The 14940-nt window shown below is 37.9% G+C and overlaps 1 protein-coding gene across 3 annotated transcripts in view; it reads right to left on the bottom strand.

Annotated features, from left to right (window-relative positions):
* MYRFL (myelin regulatory factor like) overlaps positions 1-14940 on the bottom strand; it is a 121404-nt gene that overhangs the window by 85141 nt on the left and 21323 nt on the right. For 2 of the 3 annotated variants that reach the window (XM_027967457.2, XM_042246922.2), the window contains exon 2: positions 7271-7361. The exons of the other annotated variant lie outside the window; for it this stretch is intronic. In XM_027967457.2, coding sequence (XP_027823258.2) covers positions 7271-7361 — 91 coding nt within the window. The remainder of the gene's footprint in view (positions 1-7270; positions 7362-14940) is intronic. 3 annotated transcript variants of the gene reach the window in all.

Consider the following 14940-nt stretch of genomic DNA (forward strand, 5'->3'; position numbering starts at 1 on the left):
AGACACACATACACACACACACACGCACACACACACACCACACACACAGACCACACACACACACACACACACACACACACCCCTCTTGTCCTATTCCACTGTAACCTCCAGGAGTTTATGCTGCCCCCTAAGTCTCTAGCCTCCTGCTCTACAAGCAGTACTCTGTACCTGGACATTTCCCAGGGTGTTCAGCCACCACAGTTCACCCTTGTTTTTAGTGGGTAACTGTCAGGCTAACCTAGCAAATCAGAGGACTTCAGCCTGCTCCTCCTGCTCCTCCTGGTCAGACAGCTGCCCTGGACTCTCCACACAAGGAAACACAGGGGCGAGGGCAATTGTAAGAACGTCTCATCCTAACAATCCCCAGTTCAACATACCAATTAGAGTCACACAGAAAGATGAGATTGTCCTGAGCAGCACATTCCAATGCTTATATATGGGCCCATGCCTCCCAAAAGGGACTCCCAGCCATGTAAGTTTGAGAACACTACATACCATTTCCCTTTCACAGCTGCATATTAGCACAACAAAGGCTCTGAAAAGTCCTGCAGTAAAGAAATTTATCTAATTTTAACTCAGTCAGTCACAAGCTTATTTATTATTGACCATGGAGTTTTAATTTTTTTCCCACAGCATATTATGGGACTACTTTTCCACAGAGCTTTTAGGGACAGCTGTTTCACATAGCCAAAATTTCATTTTTTAATGTATTTGAGATTTGAAAATATACCTATGAGATTCAAATTTGCTTTCAGAAATTGTGTAGCTTAATAGTCTCTTAAGTTGCTTAAAAGTTGTCATTGATAATTTTTAAAGTCACAATTCAAGGGCAATATGGTGGCTCAGACAGTAAAGCATTTGCCTATAATGCAGGAGACCTGGGTTCGATTCCTAGGTTGGGAATATCTCCTAGAGAAGGAAATGGCTACCCACTCCAATATTCTTGCTTGGAGAATTCCATGGACAGAGGACACTGGCAGGCTACAGTCCAGGGGATTGCAAAGAGTCGGACATGGCTGAGTAGCTAACACTTTCACATAGTAGAGGGGAAGTAACACAGTGTTTGTAGTAAATTCATGCTTGAATCCCAGTTCTGCTACTTATTAGCTGTGAACCCAGGAAAGAAAACCTACATCCCAGGACTTCTGTGAGGAATACAACTAACCTGCAAAAAGAGAGCCTGGAATTTAGAAACACTCAACACTTGGGGTATTTGAATACATTATCCAGATTTATAATGATCACTGGACCAGCTCAGCAACTCCATGAGTACAGACTGGGGCTGTTTCCACTTGTTCTCTCTTGGATTTTTATTGCAGCTCCACTTAACTGCATGTACCTGAGCAAAGGTAGGTTATCTGATCATAGGACTTCTCTTTAACGTGCGAGAACTCTGACAGTCTTTGCAAACAATGGTTCAGGATCTGTCTGAGTCACAGCTTTCAGTACACAATTTTAGACACACTTCATGTGTTTCCCTGAGAGTCATGGAGTCTAAAAACATCTCCAAAATTATCAACTAATCCAAAAGATGCATGTAGAAGAAAAGGCAGGTGTTCTAGCGCCAGGCACATTTTAATTCCAGCTTTGTCTCTGATTAACCGATGAAGACTTACTTTGCATCTCAGCCTCTTCATGTCTAAAATATGGACAATACTGTGCCTATTTTGAAGAGTTAATGAAATGTGTAAAATCAAATATGTAATTAAATAAGTGAATAAATTACAAAGAATAACACCTAATAATTGGTGTATGTTCAACAATATTAACTCTCTCCTCTACTTCACTTCAAACTCTCAAAGGTAGAAAGTAAATCTGATTGAGCAAACTATGTCTGAATCTCAATAGCAATCATCCATGGCGAGATATCTGGTCTTGCTTGCAGGACCATTACTATCAGGGAGACTAAGATCCAATGACAGGTTTCTGAACACCAGGTAGAAAGACAGCTCTTTGAATAAGACTTAAGACTTGTTCACTTTTCCCCACAAACAGCTAAAGTTCTTTCTGCTAGTTATAAAAGTGATCCAGATGATTAAACAGATTCCGATGGGATAAGCTTTACCTTATCTTAAGAAGAAATCACGTGAGGGAAAGAAACTGGATAACTTCTGACAGACTGTTTATAGGCAGAGATGGTTAGGGTAAACCCACTTGCCCATCCTTCTCACAGGAATAATGGCAGCTACCTGGATGGACTGAGAGGAATATGAAAGCAGGCAGAGGGGCAATTTGTGTCTGGTGTCAGCCCATGCAGCCACCTGGAGCAAACAGCCAGCTCAGAGTGTGGGTCAGATATGTGGCAAACCATCAGTTGTGTGTGTGTGTGTGTGTGTGTGTGTGTGTGTGTGTGCTTAATTAGCCTGCAAAATGTTGAGCTTCCATTCTTCCCCACAGTCATTTTGGCATGGATGTTTTTTTGTTGGCAAAGAGCAACAAGAGCCAGGTACCAAAATACCTGCAAATAGCTTTCCCTGTTACTATTGAGATTCATGTCTTGTTTCACTCTCTGTCCTTCATGGGGGAGAGATGGAAGGGCATTTATAGGAACGTCGATGTGGGCTCAGCAACAGGAGGGAATGACAGAGGAGGGTCAGTGAACTTAAAGACAGATTAATAGAAATTATCCAATATAAAAAACAGAGAGGAAAAAAATGAACTGAGCCTCAGGGACCTATATACAACATCAAAAGTCTAACATATGCATCACTGGAGTCCTAGACAGAGGAAAGAAAGACATTGATACAGAAACATAAATGTGAAGAAATAATGACTAAAAACTTCCTAGATGTAGTGAAAAATAGAAATTTACAGTTTAAGAAGCAGAGCAAAACAGTATAATCTCAAAGAAAACCTTCCCGTATCCAGACACATTATAATAAGATTGCTAAAAATGTTATCTTGCAGGTAGAGAAAAATGATATATTATGTATACAAGGAAGCAATGATTCAAATAACTGCTTATTTCTCATCAGAAACCATAGAGATCAGAAGACAGTACTGGGGGGAAAAGAACTGAGAACTCTAAATCCACAATCATTCTTGAGGACTTTGGCATTTCTCTTACAGTAATAGATAAAAGAAGTAGAGAAAAATCAGGAAAGCTGTGGAAGACTTGAACAACAATATTAACCAGCTTGAATACTTGACCCAACAACAGTGAATGCACAAAGCACACAGGGAACATTCACAAGATAGATCGTGTCCTGGATCATAAAGCAAATCTTAACAAATTTAAAATAACTGGAATTATAGAATGTGTTCTCTGTCCATAAGGGAATTAAACAATGAATCAGTGACAGGAAAATTCCAAAATATTTAGAAATTAGATAAACCAATTCCAGCAACCCATGAGTTAAAGAGGATGTCTCAAGAAAAAATAGGAAATATTTTGAGCTGAAAGAAAACCAAAGAATAGCATATTAAAAACTGAGGAAGGCAGCTAAAGCATTGAATGATTAAATTAGAAAACAAAGAATGGTCTCAAATCAAGAACTAAGCCTCCAACTTGAGAAACTAAACAACAAGGAGCTGACTAAGCCCAAAATAAGCAGAAGGAAATAATAAGAATAGAAATTAGTGAAATTGAAAACAAACACAATGGAGGAATTCTTAAACTAATTAATGGCTTCATTAAGATTGCAGGACCCAAGCCCACTATATAAAAAACAAAAATAGTTCCATATGATGGCAATGAATAATTGGAACCTAAAATTTGGGAAAAAAAATTTAGAACCACTATTATTTACACTAACTCAAAGAAAAATCATGAAACACTTGGGTATAGATCTAAACAAAACATACAAGATTTGCAGCTAAAACTACAAACACTGATGAAAGAAAGCAACGAAAGCCTAAATAAACCGAGAGGTATAATATGTTCACAGGGCCTCCTTGGTGGCGCAGCAGTAAAGAATTTGCCTGCCAAGGCAGGAGATGCAGGTTCAGTCCCTGGGTTGGGAAGATCCTTTGGAGAAGGAAATGGCAACCCACTCCAGTATTCTTGTCTGGCAAATCCCGTGGATAGAGAAACCCAGGTGGGCTACAATCCATGGGGTCTCAAAAGAGTCAGACTCGACTTAGTGACTAACCAACAATTATGTCCATGGCTTCAGTCAGTTCAGTTCAGTCGCTCAGTCGTGTCCGACTCTGCGACCCCATGAATCGCAGCACGCCAGGCCTCCCTGTCCATCACCGTCTCTGGTAGTTCACCCAGACTCACGTCCATCGAGTCCATGATGCCATCCAGCCATCTCATCCTCTGTCGTCCCCTTCTTCCTCCTGCCCCTAATCCCTCCCAGCATCAGAGTCTTTGCCAATGAGTCAACTCTGTGCATGAGGTGCCCAAAGTACTGGAGCTTCAGCTTTAGCATCATTCCTTCCAAAAGAAATCCCAGGGCTGATCTCCTTCAGAATGGATTGGCTGGATCTCCTTGCACTCCAAGTCCATGGCTTAGAAGACTCAATTTTCTTAAGATGTCGTATATGCATGCTCAGTTGCTAAGTCATGTCTCTTTTGAGACCCCATGGACTGTAGCCCACCTGGGTTCTTCTGTCCATGGGATTCGCCAGACAAGAATACTGGAGTGTGTTGTCACTCCCCTCTCCAGGGGATATTCCTGACCCAGGGATCGAACCTGCCTCTCCTGCATTGGCAGTCAGGTTCTTTACCACTGTACCACCTGGGAAGCCATTAAGATGTTGATTTCCCCCCAGATGGATCTCTAGACTTAATACAATTCTAGTCCACATCTCGGAGAAGGCAATGGCATCCCACTCCAGTACTCTGGCCTAGAAAATCCCATGGATGGAAGAGCCTGGTAGGCTGCTGTCCATGAGGTCTCTAAGAGTCGGACACAACTGAGTGACTGCACTTTCACTTTTCACTTTCAATCATTGGAGAAGGAAATGGCAACCCACTCCAATGTTCTTGCCTGGAGAATCCCAGGGATGGGGGAGCCTGATAGGAGACCGTCTATGGGGTCGCACAGAGTCGGACACAACTGAAGCGACTTAGCAGCAGCAGCAGCGGTCTACATCTCAGCAAGATTGTTATAGATATAAACAAGCTGATTTTAATACTTATGTGAGGTCAAAGGAACTAGAATTATCAAAGTACTTTTGAAAAAGAAGACAAATTTGGAGAACTTATACTATATGGTTTTAAGACTTATGATTACAGTAATCAAGATAATGTGGTACTTGCAAAATAATACATACATGGCTCAATGGATCAGAATAAAGAGTCTAGATACAGATCCATACAAACACGGTCAACTAATTTTTTTTATAACAGCATAAAGACAATTCGATAGAGAAATATTATCCAACAAGGAATTCATAAAGCAACTGGACATCTATACACAAAGAAATTAATCTCAACTTGTATCTCAAAACTCGTACAAAAATTAATTAAAAATGGATTACAGACCTAAATATAAAACTTAAACTTTTAGGAAAAAAACAGAAGAAAATCTCTAACAACTTGTTAGGCAATATCTATATTTCTTAGATATAAAACACAAAAGAAAAATTTGGTCTATTGGACATCATCAAAATTTAAAACTTCTGCTCTGGGAAAGACATTGTGAAGAGAATGAAAACACAAGTTACAGGCATGGAGAAAGTACTCATAAACACATATCCAACACTGTTCTAATATCCAGGATATTTAAAGAATTCTCTAAACTCCAAAATAAGAAAAATTCAGTTTTTCAAATGGGCAAAATATTTGAACAAACATTTTAACAAAGAAAATATATGAAAGGTAAACAACGACATGAAACAAGGCTCAACATCCATTGTTGACAGGAAAATGCAAATTAAAACAAACCGGGATACCATGATAAACCTATTAGAATGGCTATAATAACATTTTTTTAAAAACCAATAATTCCAAGAACTGGTGATGAAGAGAAGAAATTGGCTATCTCATATATTGCTAGTGGTAATGCAATTTTATAAAGTTAAGCTTGTACTTATAACATGGTCCAGCAGACTTTATCCAAAGTGTTACCCTAGAGAAATTAAAACTTTTGATCATACAAACACCTATGCATGAATATTTATAAGAGCTATTTATAACTGTCAAAACTGGAAATAATCAAAATATCCTTGAATGAGTAACTGGACAAACTGCTACAACAGAGCTTGCTGCTGCTGCTGCTAAGTCACTTCAGTCGTGTCTGACTCTGTGTGACCCCATAGATGGCAGCCCACCAGGCTCCCCTGTCCCTGGGATTCTCCAGGCAAGAACACTGGAGTGGGCTTATCTCAGCCATAAAAAAGAATGAACAACAACAGCAAAAAGAATGGAAAAAAAAGACATTATGCTTAGTAAAAGAAGTCAGACTCATCGCATTATATACCATAAGGCCTCACGTATATGACATTCTGGAAAAAGCAAAACTACAGGGACAGAAAAAGAAAGATTAGTGGTCAGCAGGGGTTAGGGGAGCATGATGGGTATGAGCACAAAGTGGAAATGTAGGGGAAATGTATCAGGTGAAGGAATGGTTGTGTGTGGTAACCATGGCAATAGTTACACAACTCTGTGAATTTCTCAAAATTCACAAAACCATACACAAGACAAAAATTGAATTGTATTGCTTATAAGTTGTTTCAAAAGAAAGTGGGCATGGCTATATAAATATTAGAAAATAAAAGCAGAAATCAATGACACAGAAAACAGAAAAACAATTAAGAATATAATTTTAACCAAAAGCTGGTTCTATAAAAGCTTAAGAAAACTGATAAACCTCTTGATAAATTATTAAGAAAAAAAGACATGAATATCAATGATATGATATCAATAATATCAATGACATGATATCAATGACAACACCTGTTGTTCACTATAGATTCTACAGACATTAAAAGTATAATAAGGAAATGTGATGAACAATTTTATGCCAGTATATTTAATAGGTGATAAGTGAAATTTACAAAGCCATTCAAAGACATAAACTGCTTAAGCTGATAATTAATAATTGATAACCTGAATAGCCCCATGTCTATTAAAGATACAGAATTGGAAAAGAGGATCTTCCTATTAAAAAAAAAAAAAAAACAAGCAAAACAAACCAAAAACCTCCAGACTTGGTTAGCTTCACTGATGAAATTTGCAGAAGGTTTGTATTAATAGAAGAAATAATACCAACTCTACTTAAGCTCTTCTGAAAAGCAGAAGAGGAAGAAGCACTTCCCAGTTCATTTAATTATTTCATAATTTTTTAAACACCAAATGGAGAGCAGTGCTCTCATTACTTACAAGGCTCCCAAATCGAAGTCATTGCCCAAGAACTCCTCCAGTAGACTTGTATCCAGGGTGGGGTTCCCCAGAGTACCATTGGCACCTTGAGCTGCAAAGGCAAATTGAAAAATCTAGAGATTCATGAAGATTTCAGAGTGGTTGATCACTAACATTTCAAAGCAATTGAATGGCATAATATATTTATTGAGAATGTAGTCTTCCTTCCACTCAAATATTTCCTTCAGAAATCTTTTTAGATGTTATCCTCTTCCAGTAGCCTTCCTTGACCACCCAAGGTTGGCTTAGGTGCCCATTTCTATGTGCTTTCATTAACACCATGTATTTTGCCTTATGTACTATTTTAATTGCTTGCTTTTGTGTTTGTTTCTGTATCTAAATTCTCTAACTTCAGGGACTGTGTCTTTCTTATTGTATCTACAAGTATCTATGGTATAAAAAAAAGAAAAGATTTATTGGCTGGCTGGATGGACTGATGATTGGTTTGTTGGCTGGACAGTTTACTTCCAGTTAAGTCATCAAGAAGTTCAATATCTGGCCTCGTGTTTTTGTTAGACTTCCCAAATATAACACAACAGTTCTGTCCTTTTTCTGGATTTACAAAATGAAAATGAGCTTATTGATTTCCTTCTGATCTTTATAAAGATACCAGAATATTTAACAATACAAAATAGGTTATAAAGAAGACAAAACAATCTTTCTTTGCAGATAACATGACTGTATACCTAGATAATTCAAGAGAAACAATTGACAACACAAGGAAATGATCAGAAAAGTCAGTAAAGTAGACAGTTAAAAATTAACTACAAAGACTAATTACTTTTGTATATACAAAAAATGACTAGTCAATCATTCAAATAAATATAATGGGGGAAAAGAAGATTCCACTCAAAATAATGAAAAGCCTAAAATATCTAAACATATATTTGGGGACAATATATTTTTTAAAAAAAACAGCTAAGAAACTCTATGAAGTATCATAAAAAGAAATTTGACAAATGGAAAGGCCATCATTATTCTTAGACTAAAATAATCATTATCAAAGAGCTTTTACTAGACATTATTTAGGATGTCTGCCAAACCCACAGTCATTTTCTAAGACATTTGCCCTTATAAAAAGTCTTGAGTTACCCTTACAAGTACCTGAATCAGAGAAAAAATAATTGGTTGGACAGTGACCAATTCAATTATTTCTCCTAAAATTTGAACTGCTAAACTTTAATGCTGGTGGGTAAGATTATGTCGCATAATAGCTCTGGCAGAGGACTAGAGTGATAGTCTAAATATTTCTGCCAGGTTCTTTACCCAGATCCTTCACCCAGGTCCTTCATGATTAGAGGGAGGCTGGTTGTTCCCCTTTTCAAAGTCTTATATGCATGCAGTAAACCCTTTTGAATTGATTTGTATGTTATCTGAAATCAAATAATCCCCAAGGAAATGGTTCTGAAAATCTTCTGGAAAAGTAAATACATAAAAATGACCAGAAAACTTATGGAGTGGGGGCGGGGGGGGGGCAATAATTACTAAGAAATACACAGATGAACACATCAAAGGAACACACAGGAGCCCAGGATATATCAAGAAATATTACATATGTATGGACTAAATCTGATAGACAGAGTGCCTGATGAACTATGCACAGAGGTTCGTGACATTGTACAAGAGACAGGGATCAAGACCACCCAGGTATAAAGACCATCCCCATGGAAAAGAAATGCAAAAAAACAAAATGGCTGTCTGGGGAGGCCTTACAAATAGCTGTGAAAAGAAAAGAAGTGAAAAGCAAAGGAGAAAAGGAAAGATATTCCCATTTGAATGCAGAGTTCCAAAGAATTGCAAGGAGAGATAAGAAAGCCTTCCTCAGTGATCAATGCAAAGAAATAGAGGAAAACAACAGAATGGGAAACACTAGAGATCTCTTCAAGAAAATTAGAGATACCAAAGGAACATTTCATGCAAAGATGGGCTCAATAAAGGACAGAAATGGTATGGACCTAACAGAAGCAAAAGAGATTAAGAAGAGGTGGCAAGAATACACAGAAGAACTGTACAAAAAAGATCTTCACAACCAAGATAATAATGATGGTGTGATCACTCACCTAGAGCCAGACATCCTGGAATGTGAAATCAAGTGGGCCTTAGAAAGCATCACTACGAACAAAGCTAGTGGAGGTGATGGAATTCCAGTTGAGCTATTTCAAATCCTGAAAGATGATGCTGTGAAAGTGCTGCACTCAATATGCCAGCAAATTTGGAAAACAGCAGTGGCCATAGGACTGGAAAAGGTCAGTTTTCATTCCAATTCCAAAGAAAGTGAAAGTGAAGTCACTCAGTCATGTCTGACTCTTTGTGACCCCATGGACTGTAGCCCACCAGGCTCCTCAGTCCATGGAATTTTCCAGGCAAGAGTACTGGAGTGGGTTGCCATTTCCTTCTCCAGGGGATCTTCCCAACCCAGGGACTGAACCCGGGTCTCCCCCACTGCAGGCAGACGCTTTACCATCTGAGCCACCAGGGAAGCCCAATCCCAAAGAAAGGCAATACCAAAGAATGCTCAAACTACCACACAATTGCATTCATCTCACACGCTAGTAAAGTAATGCTCAAAATTCTCCAAGCTAGGCTTCAGCAATATGTGAACCGTGAACTTCCAGATGTTCAAGCTGGTTTTAGAAAAGGCAGAGGAACCAGAGATCAAATTGCCAACATCTGCTGGATCATCGAAAAAGCAAGAGAGTTCCAGAAAAACATCTATTTCTGCTCTATTGACTATACCAAAACCTTGACTGTGTGGATCGCAATAAACTGTGGAAAATTCTGAAAGAGTTGGGAATACCAGACCACCTGACCTGCCTCTTGAGAAACCTATATGCAGGTCAGGAAGCAACAGTTAGAATTAGACATGGAACAACAGACTGGTTCCAGATAGGAAAAGGAGTACGTCAAGGCTGTATATTGTCACCCTGCTTATTTAACTTATATGCAGAGTACATCATGAGAAACGCTGGGCTGGAAGAAGCACAAGCTGGAATCAAGATTGCCGGGAGAAATATCAATAACCTCAGATATGCAGATGACACCACCCTTATGGCAGATACTGAAGAGGAACTAAAAAGCCTCTTGATAAAAGTGAAAGAGGAGAGTGAAAAAGTTGGCTTAAAGCTCAACATTCAGAAAACGAAGATCATGGCATCTGGTCCCATCACTTCATGGCAAACAGATGGTGAAACAGCGTCAGACTTTATTTTGGGGGGCTCCAAAATCACTGCAGATGGTGATTGCAGCCATGAAATTAAAAGACGCTTACCCCTTGGAAGGAAAGTTATGACCAACCTAGACAGCATATTGAAAAGCAGAGACATTACTTTGTCAACAAAGGTCCAAGGCTATGGTTTTTCCTGTGGTCATGTATGGATGTGAGAGTTGGACTGTGAAGAAAGCTGAGAGCCGAAGAATTGATGCTTTTGAACTGTGGTGTTAGAGAAGACTCTTGAGAGTCCCTTGGACTGCAAGGAGATCCAACCAGTCCGTCCTAAAGGAGACCAGTCCTGGGTATTCATTGGAAAGACTGATGCTGAGGCTGAAACTCCAATACTTTGGCTACCTCATGTGAAGAGCTGACTCATTTGGAAAGACCCTGATGCCTACAGGGATTGGGGGCAGGAAGAGAAGGGGATGACAGGGGATGAGATGGCTGGATGGCATCACTGACTCGATGCACCTGAGTTTGGGTGAACTCCGGGAGTTGGTGATGGACAGGGAGGCCTGTCATGCTACAATTCATGGGGTCTCGAAGAGTCGGACATGACTGAGTGACTGAACTGAACTGATGGACTAAATATATATATATTGTGTGTGTGCTAAGTTGCTTCAGTCATGTCTGGCTCTTTGTGACCCTAGGGACTGTAGCCTGCTAGGTGTCTCTGTCCTTGGGATTTTCAGGCAAGAATACTGGAGTGGGTTGTCATGCCCTCCTCCAGGGGATCTTCCCAACCCAGTGATCAAACCTGCGTCTCTTAAGTCTCCTGCATTGGCAGGAGGCTTCCTTACCACTAGCACAACCTGGGAAGCCTCATAATACATATTATATTTACATATATATATATACACACACACAATAGGTACATGATAAGCATATCCTTTCACACTAGTGAGGAAAGATTAATTATTCAATATATGTTGTGGGGAAAATTGGTTATACATCTGGGAGAAAAAAACCTGGATTATTTTCTTGTTCCCACACCAAAATTCCAGATAGATGGAAAATTTCAACATAAATAAATAAAACCATAGAAAGAAAACATCAGTGACTATACTTATGATCTTGAGATAGAGAAGATTTTTTCAAGCATGGCACAAAAGTCAAAAATTATTTTTTAAAAAAACCTTGATAAAATTTCATTATATACATTTTTTTGTGCAGGGAAGAATTTTTAATGGATTATTTTAAAATAATTTCTAACCTAAAGAGAAACTACAGGAATACAAAGAAAGTCACACATAACCTTCACCCACATTTATCAGTTATTAACACTGTTAACATTTATTAACATTTTTATTATTCGTGCTCTCTCTCTCTCTCTCTCTCTCTCTCACACACACACACACACACACACACACAGATACATACTCACCTACACATATCATTTTGAATCACTTGAGAACAGGTGCCTTCATCCCTGACTCCTTCAGTATATCTTCCTCAGTATAACCATTATCTTTCCAACCACAATTCAATTATCAAAATCAGAAAACTTACTATTGATACAGTTTTATTATACAATCTACATTCCACATTCAAATTTTGCCAATTGTCTTAATAAACGTCATTAATAGCATTTTTTTCTGGTACATAATTAAATCCAGGGGAACGTAATACATTTAGTTTTCATGGTTCTATAGATATTTTTAAAGGCTATAGGCTGTTTTATAGAACGTGCTTCAGTTTTAGTTTGCCTCATGTTTTCTCAAGGTTAAATTCAAATTTTGTGTGTTTGGCAAGAGAATTACATAAATGATATCACATCTTTCTTAGTGCCTTATATCAGGAGGACCATAATATCATTATTATTGATACTAATTTTCACCTCTTGGTTAAGGTACTACCTGCCAACTTTCTCCACTATGAATTTACTACTATTCTTTCTGTAATTTGTGGCAAAATACTTTGAAATATGCAAATATTCTGTTCCTCATTAAATTTTTATCTAGTAGTTTTAGTATCCATCAAAGATAATAAGCATTTTAATCCACAAGGAAAGTTGAAAACAAAGTGAAGGAATATTTTCAGTATACATGAGAAAGTAACTATCCATAATACCCAAAATATTCTTTCAAATCAGTAAAGTAACAGCTACACTTCAATAGAAAATAGTAAAAGACTTAAAGAGGCAGTTCATAAAATGAAAAATCAAACTGGTTAATAACTGCACATAATATATTAAACTTTACTAAGAAACAATTTAAAATATAAGAAAATTTTCTTTTTTTCTTACAAAATTAGCATATATTCAAGGAATTAATAAAATCCACTGTTAATGATGATAGAAATAAGATGACCCTTTTATGCACTGCTGACAGGAATACATATTAAATAATCTATCTAAAAAGAGCTGGCAGATGTTTCAAAAAAGCTGAATGTGTGTATATACTCTGATCCCAAAAATTCACTTAATATGCTTATGATAATAGACCTGCTATAATAATAGAAAATTGAGAATAGATGACCATTAATTGACATTCACTTAATGAAATACTATGCAGTCATTTAATAAATTCTATAACAATTCAAGAGAAAGTAGTTTGCAAAATCTTTACCTACCCAATTTGTTTTCAAATATAAATGCAACAGACAGACAATTCCAAAATTCAAAAGTTTAGAGTAGAAAGCCTCATGACTTCCTCTTGAAAATAACTCCTTGGCAGTGAAATTCTACCAAGCAAAAATGATTCAAAAGAAAGAATGCAGAAATATAGAAATTGAAGGGGCAAAACAGTGATGAACAGTGAACACAGGACTTAAACTGAATAGCTGAGGGAAATACGGTTACAGATCACAACGGAAAAGTAAGAAGCCCTTAAAAAGGAAAAAGCATCAGCAACAAAATTCACCAGATAGGGAGGGGAAAATGGGAAGATGTGATAGCAATCTCTCTGTTATTCATATCTCAGAGTTCATCTTCATTACACTAAATCTCAACCATTGAGTAAAGAACTAACTGTTCCAGCTTTGTAGTGACTTTCAAATCCCCTTTCTTAATCTTGGAAGAATCATTTAGAACTATCTCTAATAGTAAAGAAACAATTATTTAAATTCTATAATTCCTTCAGTTTCCCTTCAAGTTCTTTTTATCTTATTAAATTCAATTTTAATTGAATAAAATTAACATTTATATTTAATATCAATATTTTATTTAAATAGTACATGTGAGCTAAGATCCATTTTTTACAAAATTATTTCTACCATCTATCTAGTTATCCTTCCATCTATAGATATTCATAGAGAAGATGAAACAATATTCTACAACTGTTGACAGTACGTAGATGGTAGGATTTAGAGTGATTTATAATTTTTTTCAATTCCTATTACACACTTTGGAAAATTATTTTTCACTTTGCACAATTTTGAATAAAATGATTTTCTAAAACAAGTGAGAAATAAATTGCTAAAATAGATAAAAAACATAAAACCTAAACTAAACCAAAAGCCCTGGAGTAAATAGAGAAAATTTCCACTCATGACTATCACCCTATACTAGCATAAAAGATAAAAGTCCCAGTGGCATCATGAGTTATGTTCTAAAACATGATAATTCTTCTGCCTGCCATTTTCACAATTCTGGAACGTAAAGAAAGAAGTTCAGTTCAGTTCAGTTGCTCAGTCGTGTCCGACTCTTTGCGACCCCATGAACCGCAGCATGCCAGGCCTCCCTGTCCATCACCAACTCCCGGAGTCCACCCAAACCCATGTCCATGGAGTTGGTGATGCTATCCAACCATCTCATCCTCTGTCGTCCCCTTCTCCTCCTGCCCTCAATCTTTCCCAGCATCAGGGTCTTTTCCAATGAGTCAGCTCTTTGCATCAGGTGGCCAAAGTATTGGAGTTTCAGCTTCAAAATCAGTCCTTCCAATGAACACCCAGGACTGATCTCCTTTAGGATGGACTGGTTGGATCTCCTTGCAGTCCAAGGGACTTTCAATAGTCTTCTCCAACACCACAGTTCAAAAGCATCAATTCTTCGGTGCTCAGCTTTCTTCACAGTCCAACTCTCACATCCATCCATGACCACTGGAAAAACCATAGCCTTGACTAGATGGACCTTTGTTGACAAAGGAATGTCCCTGCTTTTCAATATGCTGTCTAGGTTGGTCATAACCTAGGTTGTGGACATTTCCCTGGTATAATTTCAATATGCATTATTTCAGCTGTCTATCCCACACACCCATATCCCTCATGTAATCCAGTGCCTTGAATTCCTCCTAGGGGTAGGGTACCTCGGTACTAGATCACTGCACTGTTTATATGAGTTGTCGGAGGGCCATTTCATCTTCAGCTTTGGGCTTGCTAATTCACCCATGGCATTAAAACAAAATTTTAAAAATCTTAAGCACCTCACAAATGGGAAAAATTGATGGGTGCTGAGACAGGCAGAAGAGAGGGAGGGGGAAAG

This window comes from Ovis aries, chromosome 3 (assembly GCF_016772045.2).
Source record: "Ovis aries strain OAR_USU_Benz2616 breed Rambouillet chromosome 3, ARS-UI_Ramb_v3.0, whole genome shotgun sequence".
In the NCBI taxonomy this organism is placed as follows: Eukaryota; Metazoa; Chordata; class Mammalia; order Artiodactyla; family Bovidae; genus Ovis; species Ovis aries.